General features: G+C 46.2%; 1 protein-coding gene and 1 long non-coding RNA gene across 4 annotated transcripts; one reads left to right on the top strand and one right to left on the bottom strand.

Moving 5' to 3' along the window:
- Window positions 1-207: 207 nt before the first annotated feature.
- RPL26L1 (ribosomal protein L26 like 1) lies at window positions 208-11,073 on the bottom strand. The gene is made up of 4 exons (XM_004043000.5): window positions 10,462-11,073; window positions 9,886-10,062; window positions 1,326-1,466; window positions 208-518 (listed from the first exon to the last, which is right to left on the bottom strand). Exons 1-4 carry the CDS (start codon window positions 10,537-10,539, stop codon window positions 390-392), a joined length of 525 nt encoding a protein of 174 aa, XP_004043048.5. The 5' UTR covers window positions 10,540-11,073; the 3' UTR covers window positions 208-389.
- LOC129533650 (uncharacterized) lies at window positions 10,061-15,354 on the top strand. 3 transcript variants are annotated; one of them, XR_008679942.2, is made up of 4 exons: window positions 10,061-10,236; window positions 11,493-11,787; window positions 12,612-12,759; window positions 14,837-15,354. It is a non-coding gene; the product is annotated as an uncharacterized lncRNA (long non-coding RNA). The 3 variants fall into 3 exon arrangements; XR_010134000.1 differs by lacking the exon at window positions 10,061-10,236 and adding an exon at window positions 10,548-10,640; XR_008679943.2 differs by lacking the exons at window positions 10,061-10,236; window positions 14,837-15,354 and adding an exon at window positions 13,465-14,812 and having other exon boundaries at window positions 11,274-11,787.
- The last annotated feature ends 1,070 nt before the right edge of the window (window positions 15,355-16,424 follow it).

Here is a 16,424-nt window from a genome sequence, read left to right as displayed (position 1 = left end):
GCCTGGGCAAGATGATGAGGCCTGTCTATATAGGACTAGAGCCCTGCCCTTTCTACTTCATCAGCACAAGAGTCCAGGCAAGAGGAGGGCCATTTAACCCTACCCCTGCAATTCTGCTGTTCCACACATTAAATAGGAAAAGACTGGCAAAGGGGAATTGATAGTAAGTGGAATTTATTTATAAAACAATGCAAATACTATTTGGAATTAGGAAGCATATCCCATTTTTATTCATAAAATTATTAATTAAAATTGCAAAAGCAGATTTACAGAGCCACAGGTAACAAAACAGGAAATGAAATGTTCCAGAGACATTCCGAAAAGTTCGAAAGAAACACACACTAGCCTCAAAATCTCCGGTTAAACCGTGGTTGCACAACAGGTTCTATTTATTCCTGCATTTTCTCAATAAGTTCTTCTTTATATTTGCCTTTCTCTTTTCCAACTTGTCGAGACTTGGCTTTGCGTTCAAGAATTTTTTTCCGATCCTTATCCAGTTTTAGCCTGGTGATAACCACCTGTTGGGAGTGAGAAAACATCTTTATTTCTGCATCCCCACCAGCTATTGAGCAATATAGACATCATAAGTTAAGTAAGACCTCAGCCATTCAGCTTTTAAGGAACTGAAACTCTGGAAGGAAAACAGACCCTGTAACACAATACAAAATAGGAACACAAAGGAGAAATAGCATGTTCCACTAGGTAGGCATGAGGGCTACAGGAAGATACATTCTCTCTTATTCCTCTGAATATTATGTGGTAGGGGAAGTGATGCCTGGAACACTTGGAAGCCTCTTGCAACCAGCTTAAAGACACAGCCATCGGCCGGGCATGATGGCTCACACCTGTAATCCCAGCACTTCGGGAGGCCGAGGCGGGCGGATCACGAGGTCAGGAGATCGAGACCATCCTGGCCAACATGGTGAAACCCCGTCTCTATTAAAAATATAAAAATTAGCTGGGCGTGGTGGCGTGTGCCTGTAGTCCCAGCTACTTGGGAGGCTGAGGCAGGAGAATCGCTTGAACCCAGGAGGTGGAGGTTGCAGTGAGCCGAGATCGCACCACAGCACTCCAGCCTGGTGACAGAGCGAGCATCCGTCTCAAAAAAAAAAAAAAAAAAAGACACAGCCATCACCAAGAAAGGGAAAACAGAAAAGAGAAGAGAAGAAAAATCTGGATCCTTGATGATATCACAAAGCTACTGAATCAATCAAGTCCACCTGGCCTGCCTCAGCCAACTGTGCAGGGAGTACCAAAACACCAATAACTTTTAACAGTACTGACACACTCCATGGCTGCTATTGCCACTCAGTCCTTGACCATACCTTGCTCGGGTGAATGCCCACGTGGACGGTTGTGCCGTTGGCCTTCTCACGCTGCACCCGCTCGATGTAGATGACATATTTCTTTCTGTACACCTGGACTACCTTGCCAATTTGCTGACCTTTGTAGTGTCCTCGAACTACCTAAGAGAAAATACAAAAGAGAATCCCCCTCCATTTGTAGTGCATGATCATAATGAGGAAGCTAACCATCAGGAACACATGGGCTAAACATATAACTTTGTCAAAAGCAGCTTAATCCTGGCAGTCAAAAATTAGCTACTTTTCTGATATAAATCTGTGTTGTGCTATGGTTGGATGGAGGTTTTTTACCTGGATCCCACAGAAATGTGCGATATGAGCTTTAGAGGAAAAAGGAGAATAAAAAACTACATATAGAATATACTCTGAACTATATATATACATATATATGTCAAGTATCCCTTATTCGAAATGCTTGAGACCAGAAGTGTTTTGGATTTAGGGTTTTTGGGATTTTGAAATATCTGCATTACTAGCTAAGCACCCCAAATCTGAAAATCTGAAATCCCAAAAGCTCCAAAGAGCACTTCCTTTGACCATCACGTTGACAAAGTTTCAGATTTTGGAGCATTCTGAATTTGAGATACTCAAACTATATGAGTGTATGTGTGTGTGTGTGTGTGTGTGTGTGTATAAAAAATATATATTACATATGTGTATATATTTGTCATATATACATACATGTATCATATACATACACATGTACTTATATGTAATATATACATATATGCCATACATACATATATGTACTTCTATGTAATATATACATATACATACGTATATATGTGTATATATGTATATATACACACACATTTCATATATATAGCATGACACAGTGGGATAAAATATATATATAAATATTGGTAACAGCTGCCATTAGGCAGGAAGCAGGATTACAGATGACTGATTTTTAGATTTATATTCTTCTAAATTTCAACACTGCTACATTTAATACAAATATTTTAAAGTCAGAAAAAAAATTTTAAATCTCACAGACTGTTTTACTGTACTAAAAATCTACTCTATTCAAAAACCAACTAGATTAGGGTTTCCTTGAAAGCAAGAGCTTATTTATTTATTTATTTATTTTTGGCACGGAGTCTCGCTCTGTTCCCCCAGGCTGGAGGGCACTGGCATGATCTTGGCTCACTGCAACCTCCACCTCCCAGGTTCAAGTGATTCTCCTGCCTCAGCCTCCCAAGTAGCTGGGATTATAGGCACGCACCAGCAGGCCTGGCTAATTTTTGTATTTTTAGTAGAGACCAGGTTTCGCCATATTGGCCAGGCTGGTCTTGAACTCCTGACCTCAAGTGATCTGCCTGCCTCGGCCTCCCAAAGTGCTGGGATTACAGGTGTGAGCCACCATGCCCAGCCACAAGAGCTTATTAAACACCATGCATCGGGCCCGGGCGCGGTGGTTCACACCTGTAATCCCAGCACTTTGGGAGGCCAAAGCGGGTGGATCATGAGGTCAAGAGATCGAGACCATCCAGGCCAACATGGTGAAACCTGTCTCTACTAAAAATACAAAAATTAGCTGGGCGTGGTGGTGGGCGCCTGTAGACCCAGCTACTCGGGGGGCTGAGGCAGCAGAATCACTTGAACCTGGAAGGCGGAGGTTGCAGTGAGCTGAGATGGTGCCACTGTACTCCAGCCTGGCGACAGAGCGAGACACCGCCTCAAAAAAAAAAAACACCAGGTACGATGTGACTCTGATTAATAAGCATAGAGGAAATACCACATATAAAGAACTAGGGAACCCCAATACTCCTAAAATGTCTACGTATAGCTTGTTCGGCTTATTTTCCAAGGCGATTTTTAGGTTGAAGAGGACAATCATATCTCAGTGAAAAATCTACCACAGACTACATGACCAGGGACTCTCGGGACACACCTGGAAGAAGTCTTGTTAACTACCATCAAGACTGAAGAAATACACACATACACACTTTTTTTTAAGAGACGGGGTTTCACCATGCTGCCCAGGCTGGTCTCAAACACCTGAGCTCAAGAGATCCACCCACCTTGGCCTTCCAAAGTGCTGGGATTACATGTGTGAGCCACTGCACCTGGCCAAGACTGAAGAAAGATCTTAGGCCGGGCATGGTGGCTCACAGCTGTAATCCTGGTACTTTAGGAAGCTCAGGCAGGTGGACTGCTTGAGTCCAGGAGTTGGAGACCAGCTGAGGCAACATAGCAAGACCCCGTCTCTACAAAAAAAAAAAAAAAAAAAAAAAGTTAGCCAGACATGGTGGCATGCGCCTATGATCCCAGCTACTCGGGAGGCTGAGGTGGGAGGACCACTTGAACCCGGGAGGTTGAGTCTGCAGCAACCTGTTTTTGCACCACTGTACTCCAGCCTGGGTGACAGAATGAGATCCTGTCTCAAAATAAAATAAAATTAAAAATTAATTTAAAAAATTTTTAAAAAGAGAAGTGGACAACCTCTGGACATAGTGAAGAGGAAGACAGGAGACAGGATAAGACTAAGTCGGCTGGTCGACTAGACTGGAGAGGTGAGGATGAAGAGGGAAGGATGATACTCAGAGTCTGGCTTGGGCAACCAGGTGGATGGAAATGCCATTGCCAGATGCAGAGAACATAGGGGAAGCCCCGTATTTTAGGAGGAAATAGTTTAGTTTGGAACATGCTAAATTTGAAGCATCTGGGGACATTCTAACAGAGAATTCAGACACAGCTGGAATGCCAACTGGGCCAGCAATAGAGACGTGGGAGTCATCCACAGAGAGGCAACTAGGAGCTTCATGTTGCTCAAGGAGTGATGGTATGAGAAAAGGGCAGAATGTACACATGTGAGAAAAGCCAGCATTTTGGAAGAGCTTGTGAGAGATTAATGTGGCCAGAGCGAATGGGAAATCATGCAAGTGTGGTGTTACAGCAGCCAAGAGAAGAATGTCAAATTCTGTGGGACTGTCAAGAACACAGAGGATAAGGTATTTAACAGATCTGACAACAAGGTCATCACCAGTGGCTGTGGCTGGAATGCCTTCACTGAGTGCTGGGATGGAGGCCATTTACGGTAAAGTGATGAGCGTACCAGGTGAGAAGGTGAAGGTGAGAAAAGACAGTCCAAAGGAGCTTGGCTCTGAAGATGAGAAGGGGATAGATGTTTGAGGGGGATGGAAAGCTAAGGGAACTTTTCTTTATTTTTTATTTTTAAAGAAGGGAAAACATGATTGTGTTTAAATGCTGATGGGAAGGAACAAGTATGGAGGAAGAGGGTAAAAGAAACTACAGAGAAAGAAGATAAGGGACCAAAAAAGCTCCAAGAGAAGAATGGAGCAGCACCCAGTGGCAGATGGATTAGGCTTAGGCAGAAACAGGGATATTTCTTTTTCTTTTTTTTTTTTTTTTAGACAGAGACTTGCTGTGTTACCCATGCTGGAGTGCAGTGGCGTGATCTTGGCTCACCGCAACCTCCGCCTTCTGGGTTCAAGTGGTATCTCATTGCCTCAGCCTCCCTTGTAGCTGGGATTACAGGCATGTGCCATCACGCCCAGCTAATCTTTATATTTTTAGTACAGACGGAATTTCGCCATGTTGGCCAGGCTGGTCTCGAACTCCTGGCCTCAAGCGATCTACCTGTCTTGGCCTCTCAAAGTGCTGAGATTACAGGCGTGAGCCACTGCACCAGGCCTGGGATATTTCTTTTATTGTAACAGAAGGGAAAGAAAATAAGAGGGGTGGAACTACAGGTAAACGTGTAGGTGTGGAGCCATGATTTCTGAAAGTTCCTGGCTGATAACTTCAATTTTCTCTGTAAAGTAGGAGGAACCATCACCTACTCAGAGAAAGAGGAAGGTAAGTGAGATTCAGAAGATCCTGTGAGAGGAGGCAATATTAACAAACCCAATCGGGGCTATTTTATTCTCCTGGTGGAGAAGTGTTCAGCCAGTATGGCCTTTGGCTGAAACAATTCATACTTCTTAGGCATTCAAAAAATGGCAACAGGCAGCTGGGCGTGGTGGCTCACGCCTGTAATCCCAGCACTTGGGGAGGCTGAGGCGGGTGGATCACCTGAGGTCAGGAGTTCGAGACCAGACTGACCAACATGGTAAAACCCCGTCTCTATTAAAAATATGAAAATTAGCCGGGCATGGTGGTGTGTGCCTGTAATCTCAGCTACTTGGGAGGCTGAGGGAGGAGAATGGCTTGAACCCGGGAGGCAGAGGTTGCAGTGAGCCGAGATTGTGCCACTGCACTCCAGCCTGGGCAACAAGAGTGAAACTCTGTCTCAAAAAAAGAAAAAAAAAAAAAAAAAGGGCAACAGGCCAGACACTGTGGCTCATGCCTGTAATCCCAGCACTTTGGGAGGCCAAGGCAGAAGGATTGCTTGAAGCCAGGAGTTTGAGACCAGCCTGGGCAGCAAAGCAATACCTATTTTTAAATAAATAAATAAATAAATAAATAAATAAATAAATGTCTCTAATTTAAAATATATATATTTAACAGCAGCTCCTTCTCCCTCTTTGCCCTCCTTCTCTGTCTCACCTTCTACATCTTACCTAGTCAAAAAATTTTTTTCATTCATTCAACAAATATTGACTGACCCTTCTCCTCTCTAAGTGTCAGGCTCTGCACTGAGGTCAGACAACAAACAAGATGAACTCTCTGGTTTCATGGAGCTTAGCCTGATGGCCAGTAAGCTGTTAATGAGTACATATACAAATACATGACTACTAACTGGAATAAGTCACATAGGAACTTACTGGGATGATTAAAAATGGTCTTTTTAATGGTCTAATCATAATTAGGGTAATGGCTATTTGGTTTTACATTTGCCAAAACTGACCTGTGCATTTTACTGTGTGTAAATTATGCCTCAGTTAAAAATAAAATGATTTCAAATTGTGCTTACTGCTACGAAGAAAAAATAAAGAATGCTAGGCTATAATATTGGTTAAAGGATCTGGGAAGGCTTCTCTGAGGAACGAACATTTAAGGTAAGATCCGAAGAATGAGGAGTTACCTATGTAAAGGAGAGAAGGAAGAGCACTCCAGGCAGAGAGAACATTCCAGTGGGAGAAAAGATCAAGGTGTATTTAAAGACCCCAGAAGCCCAGTGTGGTTAAAGTGTAGAGCACATGGGGGTTAGGAGGAGATGAGGATGGAGAAGTAGACCAGGATTGGCCCATACAGGGCCTTGCAGTCAATGATTTTAGATTTTTTTTTTTTTTTTGAGACCAAGTTTTACTCTGTTGCCCAGGCTGGAGTGCAGTGGCGCAATCTTGGCTCACTGCAACCTCTACCTCCTAGGTTAAAGCGATTCCCCTGCCTCAGCCTCTCGAGTACTTGGGATTACAGGTGTGTGCCACCACACCTAATTTTTGTATTTCTAGTAGAGACGGGGTTTCACCATGTTGGTCAGGCTGGTCTCGAACTCCTGACCTCAGGTGATCCACCCACCTCAGCCTCCCAAAGTGTCGGGATTACAGGCGTGAGCCACCGCGCCTGGCCATGATTGTAGATTTTATAAGCACATCAGGCACCATTGGTAAGCACCTGGCTAACTCCTCATTTCTCAGGTCTTCTCTTAAATGTATTAGTTACTCAGAGAAGCCTTCCCAGGTCCTTTAATCAATATCATAGCATCCTTTATATTTTCTTCATAGCAATGAACACAATTTGAAATCATTTTATTTTTAACTGAGGCATCATTTACATACAGTAAAATGCACAGGTCAGTTTTGGCAGATATAAAACTGCCAAAGGATTTTTTTTTTTTTTTTTTTTTTTTTTGAGACAGAGTCTCACTCTGTCACCCAGGCTGGAGTGCAGTGGTGCAATCTTGGCTCACTGGAAGCTCCGCCTCCCGGGTTCACGCCATTCTCCTGCCTCAGCCTCCCAAGTAGTTGGGACTACAGGCGCCCACCACCACGCTCGGCTAATTTTTTATATTTTTAGTAGAGATGGGTTTCACCATGTTAGCCAGGATGGTCTCAATCTCCCGACCTCATGATCTGCCTGCCACAGCCTCCCAAAGTGCTGGGATTACAGGCGTGAGCCACTGTGCCTGGCCGTTTTTTGTTGTTGTTGTTGTTTTTGAGACAGAGTCTCACTCTGTCACCCAGGCTGGAGTGCAATGGCACAATCTCAGTTCATTGCAACCTCAGCCTCCCGGGTTCAAGCGATTGTCATGCTTCAGCCTCCCGAGTAGCTGGGATTACAGGTGTGCACCACCACGCCTGGCTAATTTTTTGTATTTTTAGGAGAGATGGAGTTTCACCATGTTTCCCAGGCTGGTCTCAAACTGAGCTCAGGGAATCCACCCGCCTCGGCCTCCCAAACTGCTAGGATTACAGGCGTGAGCCATCATGCCCAGCCTGCCAAAGGTTTTAAATAGGACCTGATTTGCAAATAATACCACTCTGTGGAAAATGGACAAAGGTAAGAGAGGGAACTGCAATGCTGCCTTGAACTGGACAGGAAATAGGTTCAAGACTTACTTTGGAGGTAGAATCAACAAGCCTTGATGGCAGATTACAAGAGGGGGTTAAGGAGCGTTGTTAAAGATAACAAAGGTTTAGGGGCATATGCAACTGGGGAGATATAAATGGCACTTACTGGAGATGTGGAAGATGGGAGTAGAGTTGGATTCTGGAGGCAGTGACAGTGTTAGGATCAAGAGAACTCTTAAGAAGCTTGAAATGTCAATGGGCTACCTAAATAGAGATGTTCAGTAGGTAGTCAGATCTATAGGTCTGTGTTATAGGTAGTCAGATATACAGGTTGTCTAAAGTGGTCTGGACTGGGATATAAAAGAGGGAGTTGTTAGCACACAGCAGACATTTAAAGCTCTAAGAACAGATTATTACCTATTCTTTACCTACGTAGAGAACACAGAGCAGAAAGAGATGCTAGATGTGTCCACTGGATTCAGTCACGAAGGGATTATTAGTGATCTACGCCAAAGTAGGTTCTATAATGTAGTGGGGACAGGGAATAGACTGAAGAGTATCCAAGAGTGAATGGGAGATGAGGAAGTGTAGACAGCTCTCTTGAGGAGGTTGGTTATGAATAGAGAACAAAGCGTAGTAGCTGGAAGGAAATGTGGGCTAGGGAAGTGAATCCAAATTTTCCAGCTCTCTTTGAAAATCCAAGAATCTAACAATGGGCCTGCATTTCCCCCAGGCATCAATGGGCTAAAGGTAGATGATTATATCTTACATGTGAGGCTTGAGCTTTCCAGTTTGCCATTTTCTATCCCTACCTATCCCCTAGAAGTATTTGCAATTCCCCCATTCTAGAACATGTCTGATGGGAAGGATCCAGGAGAGAGGGGGATGAAACTGCTGATCATACCTCTGAACTACTCTTTCCACTCTTCCTGTCACACTCCCGGCTTAACTCCACATTTTTTCCTCCTTAACATATCCCCAAACCTTCAAAGAGTCCCAATGTCTCAGATGATACACCAAGCCTCATCACCTTATGTCATTTCATTCTCTAAGACAATAGCTCTTAACTGAGTGAGGGAAGAGTTGATTTTGCCCCCCAGGGAGCATTTGGCAATATCTGGAAATATTTTTGCTTGTCACAACTGTGAAGGGAGGGAGTGCCACTGGCATCTAGTGGGGAGAGGCCAGGGACGCTGCTAAACATTCTACAATGCACAGGACAGCTCCCACCCCCCACAACAATTATCCAGTCCAAGATATCAATAGAGCTGAGGCTAGGAAACCCTGCTCTAAAACGTGATCTCCATGAGAACAAGGGCCTTGTCAATCTTGTCCTAGAACAATCTCTGGTAAGTGCTCCATAAATATTCCTTTGAGGAATGAATCTAGCCCCTGCTTATTTCACTCATATCCAACTCCCTTCCCTCCTCTCATGCACTCTAAGCTCCAATCACAGAGAACAGAGGGCTTGTACGTTCTCACATGGGCCAGTCTTTTAGAAATTATGAAACAGTGACTCGCTGCATCTTTACCATTTCTCCTGCCAAATCCAATGCTATCACATGGCCAGCTCCCACAAATCTCTGTCCATCAATCCCACTACACCCAAATATACTAAAACACTACTCTCACTGCAGCACTTTCCCCTACAGTCTGGTTCAACAAGCCACCCTGGGCAACAACACTTGGCAAACTAGCAGCCAGAAGGTTAAATCAAAAGTATTTTTGGCGGGGCACGGTGGCTCACACTTGTAATCCCAGTGCTTTGGGAGGCTGAGGTGGGAGGATCACTTGAGGCCAGGAGTTCAGAGACCAGCCTGGGCAACATAGCAAGACCCTATCTCTACAAAACAAACAAAAAAGCAGGTTTTTGCTTGGTTGACATACTGTTTTATTAAATTTTACTATTACTATTAAATAATTAAATGCTCTAAAGCAACGCAGGCACTCTCTGGTGGCTCTGAACCCTATCTCTGGCCTAACACATCTGAAGGGTCACACTACTTTCCAGAGTCCTGAGGCATGTGAGTCTGTGACTGCTCCACGCATGACGTTCTTAGGCAAAGGTGTCCAAGCGCCACTAGCGCCGGAGGGAGACGTACCTGGGCCTCGTCGTCCTTGCGGATGGGCATGGAGCGGACATTGTACTTCTGCCGCAGCTCCTTGGAGAGCGGGGATGACATGATCTTCCTGCGCACGTGTGAGGGGACATTGAAGTGACGCTTGCGGTTTTTACTGCGGTCCGAGGTAACGAAGGGATTGAACTTCATGGTGACCCTCTACAAAGGGCGGAGAGAGACGGAATGAAGGGGCGCTCAGTGGGTTACAGGGGCCTGTTCTCGACCCAAGACACTCCTCCTCATCCCCCAACAAAGGCTCTACAGGGGAGGTAGCCTCTGAAAAGGCAACTGAGGGAGGACAGAGAGATGTGACTAGTCTGACTATCACATAAAGTGAGACGTGTGTGGAGGTCGCATGCCCGTCTAAAGGGGTCGTGGGGGAGAGGGTGGCACTGGGACCTTGAGGCTGAGGAAGGAATGCTAGGGTTAGGCAGGAATGGGTGGTCGAGAGGTCACTCAAAGAGAGCTGTGGGGTGACATGTGTTCCCGCGACACATAGGGCAGGGTCTCACGGGGCGGTAGGGTTCAGAGTCCGAGAAAACTCCAGCCTCCACTCACCCGGCTACTAGCGGCCTCAGACCCCGCGTGCGCAGGGCCGGAAGTGAGTTTCCGTGCCGCGCAAGCGCAGAAAGACATCGAAGCCCCATTTCCGTAGGAGCGAAGTAGAATGGCGCCCCCAGCGGCTTGGGGTGGGATCTCAGTGCCTCATTCCTAGGGGCCCCGGGAGGGCGATGCCAGTGAGTACAAGGGCCTGCTTGCTTGTGTAGGGCCTGCAGTAGAGGCTTACTGGTGTTTTTTTTTTTTTTGAGACGGAGTCTCGCTCTGTCGCCCAGACTGGAGTGCAGTGGCGCGAGCTCGGCTCACTGCAAGCTCCGCCTCCCGGGTTCACGCCATTCTCCTGCCTCTGCCTCCCGAGTAGCTGGGACTACAGGCGCCCGCCACCACGCCCGGCTACTTTTTTGTATTTTTAGTAGAGATGGGGTTTCACCCAGTTAACCAGGATGGTCTCGATTTCCTGACCTCGTGATCTGGCCGCCTCGGCCTCCCAAAGTGCTGGGATTACAGGCGTGAGCCGCCGCGCCCTCCTACCTCTACTTTTTTCTATCTCTGGGACTAAACGGCGGCCGGCGGCGTGCCTGCGGGTTTGTGGCCGCCGCCCCGCCCCTCTCCCCTAGACCCCGCCCCTCTCATCCAGTCCCCGCCCACTCCGGCCGATCCGCGCCCACCTGTGGCCCTCGTGGCCCTTCTGCCCGTGCCTGGCCCCGCCGGGTCGCTCCCGAGCTCCGCGTTTCGTTCGCCGACCCCTGGAAGACTGCCTGGAGGCCCGGGCGCCACCCAACCACTGGCTAGGCCGACACTCTGCGCGGACCCTGGGTGTAAAAGGTCCCCGGGTCTCTGGTCCCGACGGAGCTGTGAGGGAGATCAACCACGTCCCCTCCGTGGGCACCGTGGCGGCAGGGAGGGAAAAGGGCTCTGGGTCTCGACTCTCTTCGGGTTAAGAACCGACGGGGTTTATTCTATGCAAGGTGTTATTAACTCCAACTCTCCCTTTCGTTCATTCATTCCATATATGTTGAACGACAACTTAGTGCCAAATGCCGGCATGCTGAAACTTAAAGAAGAAGATGTCTTGCAAGCACAGCAGCCACACCCAGGCAGGTCCCGTGCTCTCTCTTAGTTTATCGGTGTTCCCTGACATGTAGTGGTGACATTGTTAAACACCTGCGTTTACTAATACTAGATTTTTTTTTTTTTTTTGAGATAGAGTTTCGCTCTTGTTCCCTAGGCTGGAGTGCAGTGGCACCATCTCGGCTCACCGCAACCTCCGCCTCCCAAGTTCAAGCGATTCTCCTGCCTCAGCCTCCCCAGTATCTGGGATTACAGGTATGCGCCACCACGCCTGGCTAATTTTGTATTTTTAGTAGAGACGGGGTTTCTCCATGTTGGTCAGGCTGGTCTTGAACTCCCGACCTCAGGTGATTCTCCCGCTTCGGCCTCCCAAAGTACTGGGATTACAGGCGTGAGCCACTGCGCCTGGCCTACTAATACTAGGTTTTATTCCGGGCCCTTCACAGTTAATGTTGGAGGCCTCTGGAGGATGGCCACACCTGGGCTATTTGCAGAAGCCTGGACAGCACAGCAAGCAGAGTTAAAGCAGTTAAGGCAGTATCAGCTGAAGGGCCACCCAGCTGTGCGTGTGCCCAGGCTCCAAGAATAAGGAGGTTGGGGGGCAGTCCTAAGAAAGGAAGTCATTACCCATCGGCAACCCAGGAGCAGACGCTGGCATAACGGTGCACACACAGTAAAGGTCAGAGGTTCTTCTTAGAATAGTCCTTAGGTGTTAGTCAAACCCATGCCCTGCCCCAAGGAGTTCATTCATTCATTCATTCACTCACTCACTGGTTCTGTTTATTCACTCATTTCTCTATCACATATCCATTTATTGTCATTCACCCACTTATTTACTCATACATTCATTCATTTGCTCATCAATTTATTTGGTACCTACATGGAGCCAGGTACAGGTCTTGATTAAAGAGATCTGGGGAGGAGTGCTCCCAAGAAGTTCAGAGCCTCACTGGTGAAGGAAAGCCATGTAAAGACATATCTTGAGAACCCAAGATCATCAAGGAGTATCCATGATCAAGCAGAGCAGGGAAGGCTTTTTGTTTTGTTTTGTTTTGTTTTTAACATGCTGTGTGGTTCAGTAAAATTAAAACAGGCACAATGATATCCTGGATGACAAGAGCTGGAGGCTGTCATTCTAACAATGTAGTGGGACTGGCTGTCTTGTCTCATGCCCACCCCTGGAAACATGCGCAGGAACTCAAGCACCTAGCACAGAGGAAGTGTCTGGTGAGTCTTTTTATTTCTCGAGGCAGTGGCTGCATGGGGAAGTGCTTGAGCCCTGGCACCCAAATCGCCTGGGTTTGGATCTCTGCCACTGCCTGGTTCTTTGGCTTTGGAGAAGATATTCAGCCTCTTGGTCACTCACTTTATTCCCATCTGAAAAATGGGAATAATGATAGTACTTACCTCATTGGTTTGGTGTCAGGATTTTTTTTTTTTTTCGAGATAGAGTCTCGCTCTGTCGCCCAGGCTGGAGTGCAGTGGCGCAGTTTCGGCTCACTGCAACCTCCACCTCCCGGGTTCAAGTGATTCTCCTGCCTCAGCCCCCTGAGTAGCTGGGACTACAGGCATATGCCACCACGCCTGGCTAATTTTTGTATTTTTAGTAGAGACAGGGTTTCACCATGTTGGTTAGTCTGGTCTTGAACTCATGACCTCAAGCAATCCACCTGCCTCAGCCTCCCAAAGTGCTGGGATTACAGATGTGAGCCACCACACCCGGCCTGGTGTCAGGATTAAATGAACCCTTAGCACAATGCCTGGCACAGAGGAAGAACTTAATAAATGTTGGAATTTATTTATTTATTAGATGGATAATAATGGCTCTTCTTAATGGGCTGAGCATTTACTGTCAGGCGTTGTGCTAACAGGTTTACAAGCATTACCTCATTTCAGTCCGTTAAATAACAGTATGAATTGTCCCTTTTACAGGTGAGAAAACTGAGGCTCTGAGTGAGATGGGAACAAAGGATGGACATAATCTACCATTAGATGCTCAATATGGTTATTATTTATCTTGCAGCCCATAAAGATAATGCGATCCGTATTTATTAATCTAGGAAGATGTCTGTTAAGTGAGGGCTAAGCTATACAATAATATGAACAGTATGATCCCATTTTGCTTATCAAAAGGCATCACTAAAATGTTATCATTAAATGATCATCTCTGATTAGTGGGATTACGGGTGACTTTCGTTTTTCCCCTTTTACTTTTTTTAGTATTTGATAATTTTCCTCCAGTGGGCTTATGAGCCTGTGTTATTTGTGTAATTAAAATTACATTTTGAAGATTTAAAAAATTGTAAGAACGCTGTCCCTGTGAATGTTTAATTTAGATTTTCTCTGCAGGTTGTTTTAAAGGAAAAACAAAACCAAAAAAAGCACCTCCTGCTCTGACCACCCCTATTTCCAGTTTTCCCTTTTGGCACAGCAAAGATGATCTTGGGACTGAGGTGGAACCATGTAATTCTTCATAATCCCAGAGTCAGGCAGACCTGGGTATGAATTCCATCTTTACTAACTGCGTGACTCACTGTGTGGCCACGCCAAGTTACGAGGTCTCTCTGTTTCCTCCTTCCTAAAAAGGAGATAACATCCATCTCAAAGGAAGATCTGGCCTGAAGAGCAGTCACTCTTGCCTGGCATGCAGAGAATGCCAAATCATATCAATGACTGGCCAGAATGAAGTGCATGACCTCATCACTCCATAAGTGACAGGAAACAACTGCTAGGGCAAGAAAAAAGGGTCTCCAGTGAGTGTTCTTGTCCACACACATCCCCACTCATGTTCCTGGACCACTGCATCTAGCTGCTGCAGCAGCTAATGAACCTTCTGGAATAAAGGACCAGTTTCTTAAGAAGGGATTGAGACCTCCAGTGGCCTGCCACATTGTTTCTGGCAAGAATTTAAAAATTATTTGTAACATATAGTAATAAAAACTAACCACAGGCTGGGCACAGTGGCTCACGCCTGTAATCCCAGCACTTTGGGAGGCTGAGGCAGGTGGATCACCTGAGGTCAGGAGTTCGAGACCAGCCTGGCCAATATGGTGAAACCCCGTTTCTCCTAAAAATACAAAAATTAGCTGGGCATGGTGGTGGGTGCCTGTAATCCCAGCTACTCAGGAGGCTGAAACAGGAGAACTGCTCGAATCTGGGAGGTAGATGTTGCAGTGAGCCGATATCGCGCCATTGCACTCCAGCCCGGGCAATGACTCCGTCTCAAAAAAAAAAAAAAAAAAAAAAAAAAACTAACCACAGCTACTATTTATGAACCCTAGTGCCACACCCCATTTCTTCCCAGGTTTCACCCCCTCTTCCCAGGTTTCCCCCACCCCAACCAGTGTTGTTTGCAACACTTCAGCTTCTCTTCTCACGAAGCACGTCTCCAGAGACGCCTCTTCCGCAGCACCTTCCCAGGGAAGCCATTTCTGCCTGGATCCACCACAGCTCCCAACCTGTCACGCACCCCTGGAGGGTTTTGCTCTGTAATCCTGATTTAGAAATCCTCTTATATGAAACCACTGTAATCCACATCTGGTTAGACAATTGGAAAAGTTCACTGAAAGGAGAAATAATAAAAATGGCATCCATCCCTTAAATGTTGTATGCCAACGTAAAACACATTCGACAATGACCCTGGGCTAAGGCTCTGCCTTACAGAGAAACCTGTACCGGTGTTCACCTTCATTTTCCTTACATCAACCAACCAAAAATCTTCAGTTGTTCCTTTCTCTGTCTCTCTCCCTCTCTACACCCACCTTCCCTCTCCCTCTCTCCCTCCCTCCCTCTCTCTTTCTCTCTTTTTTGAGACAGTTTCACTCTATCACCCAGGCTGGAGTGCAGCGGCTAGATCTTGGTTCACTGCAGCCTCCACCACTCCCCGCACTTCCCCCCCCGCCCCCCCACCCGCCGCTCCTGCCCCCACTGCAGCCTCCCAGGTGGCTGGGACTACAGGCCACCACGCCCACTACTTTTTGTATTTTTTCTATAGAGACGGGGTTTCATCATGTTGCCCAGACTGGTCTCAAACTCTTGGGCTCAAGCAATCCTCTCACCTCAGCCTCGCGGTGCTGGGATTATAGGCGTGAACCATCGCGTCCGGCCTCCCAAATCTTTTACAGTTGTCTTGTTCACTTCTCATTCAGCGGCATTTTGAGTTGGGAGGGGTAACAACTCACCTTAATCAAGTCTCTCTAAAGCATTCAACTTAGTTGTACTAGGTTCATTTCTCGTAGCTCATTGGTTTAACTAATAGTTCCCCAAATCACATCCTACCAGTATAAAAGCACAACTGGTATAAACAGGTTTGGGAACACACATAACTCAAGTATCAGGATGTAAGAGCGAGAGCATGGGGAGAGTTAAGAATTTCTCACAGACTGATTCCCTCCCACATTCATCCCTGGTGTGTTTATCCATGTTAGGGCTGTTCTGATGAAAGTCTTGTAGGACTCGGCAGCAAGATGGGAAAGATCCACGGAAGTCCATTGCTCATAGCTGATGATGATCTCTCATTGCTGAGCTTAGGGTTGAAAAAGGAGTGCCAGGTCCTTTGAAATCAAGAAGAATTTATGAATCACCTTTCATTTATGGAGCCCTTAGCTCAAAGCTCTAAAGTTAGTCTTTTCTCAAGATTATATCCTATTTGGGAATGCTCATAATGGTCCAATCACCATTTTTGAAAACTTACTGTGTACCAGCAGTAAACACTCTTCTACATAGACAATCTCATTCTAATATAATTTCTGTGCACGTTATAGATTCTATTTCTGAAACAGCCCTATGTGGTAGTTTTATTACTATCCTCATTTTCACCCAACAAATCTGAGGCACTGAGAGGTTAAGGACCTGGACTGAAGCTGCACAGCTAGAAGGTGACAGACCCAAGA

The sequence above is a fragment of the Gorilla gorilla genome, chromosome 4 (assembly GCF_029281585.2).
Source record: "Gorilla gorilla gorilla isolate KB3781 chromosome 4, NHGRI_mGorGor1-v2.1_pri, whole genome shotgun sequence".
Taxonomy (NCBI): domain Eukaryota; kingdom Metazoa; phylum Chordata; class Mammalia; order Primates; family Hominidae; genus Gorilla; species Gorilla gorilla.
Note: the sequence above shows the minus strand (reverse complement) of the source record. Positions and strands in the feature narration are given on the sequence as shown.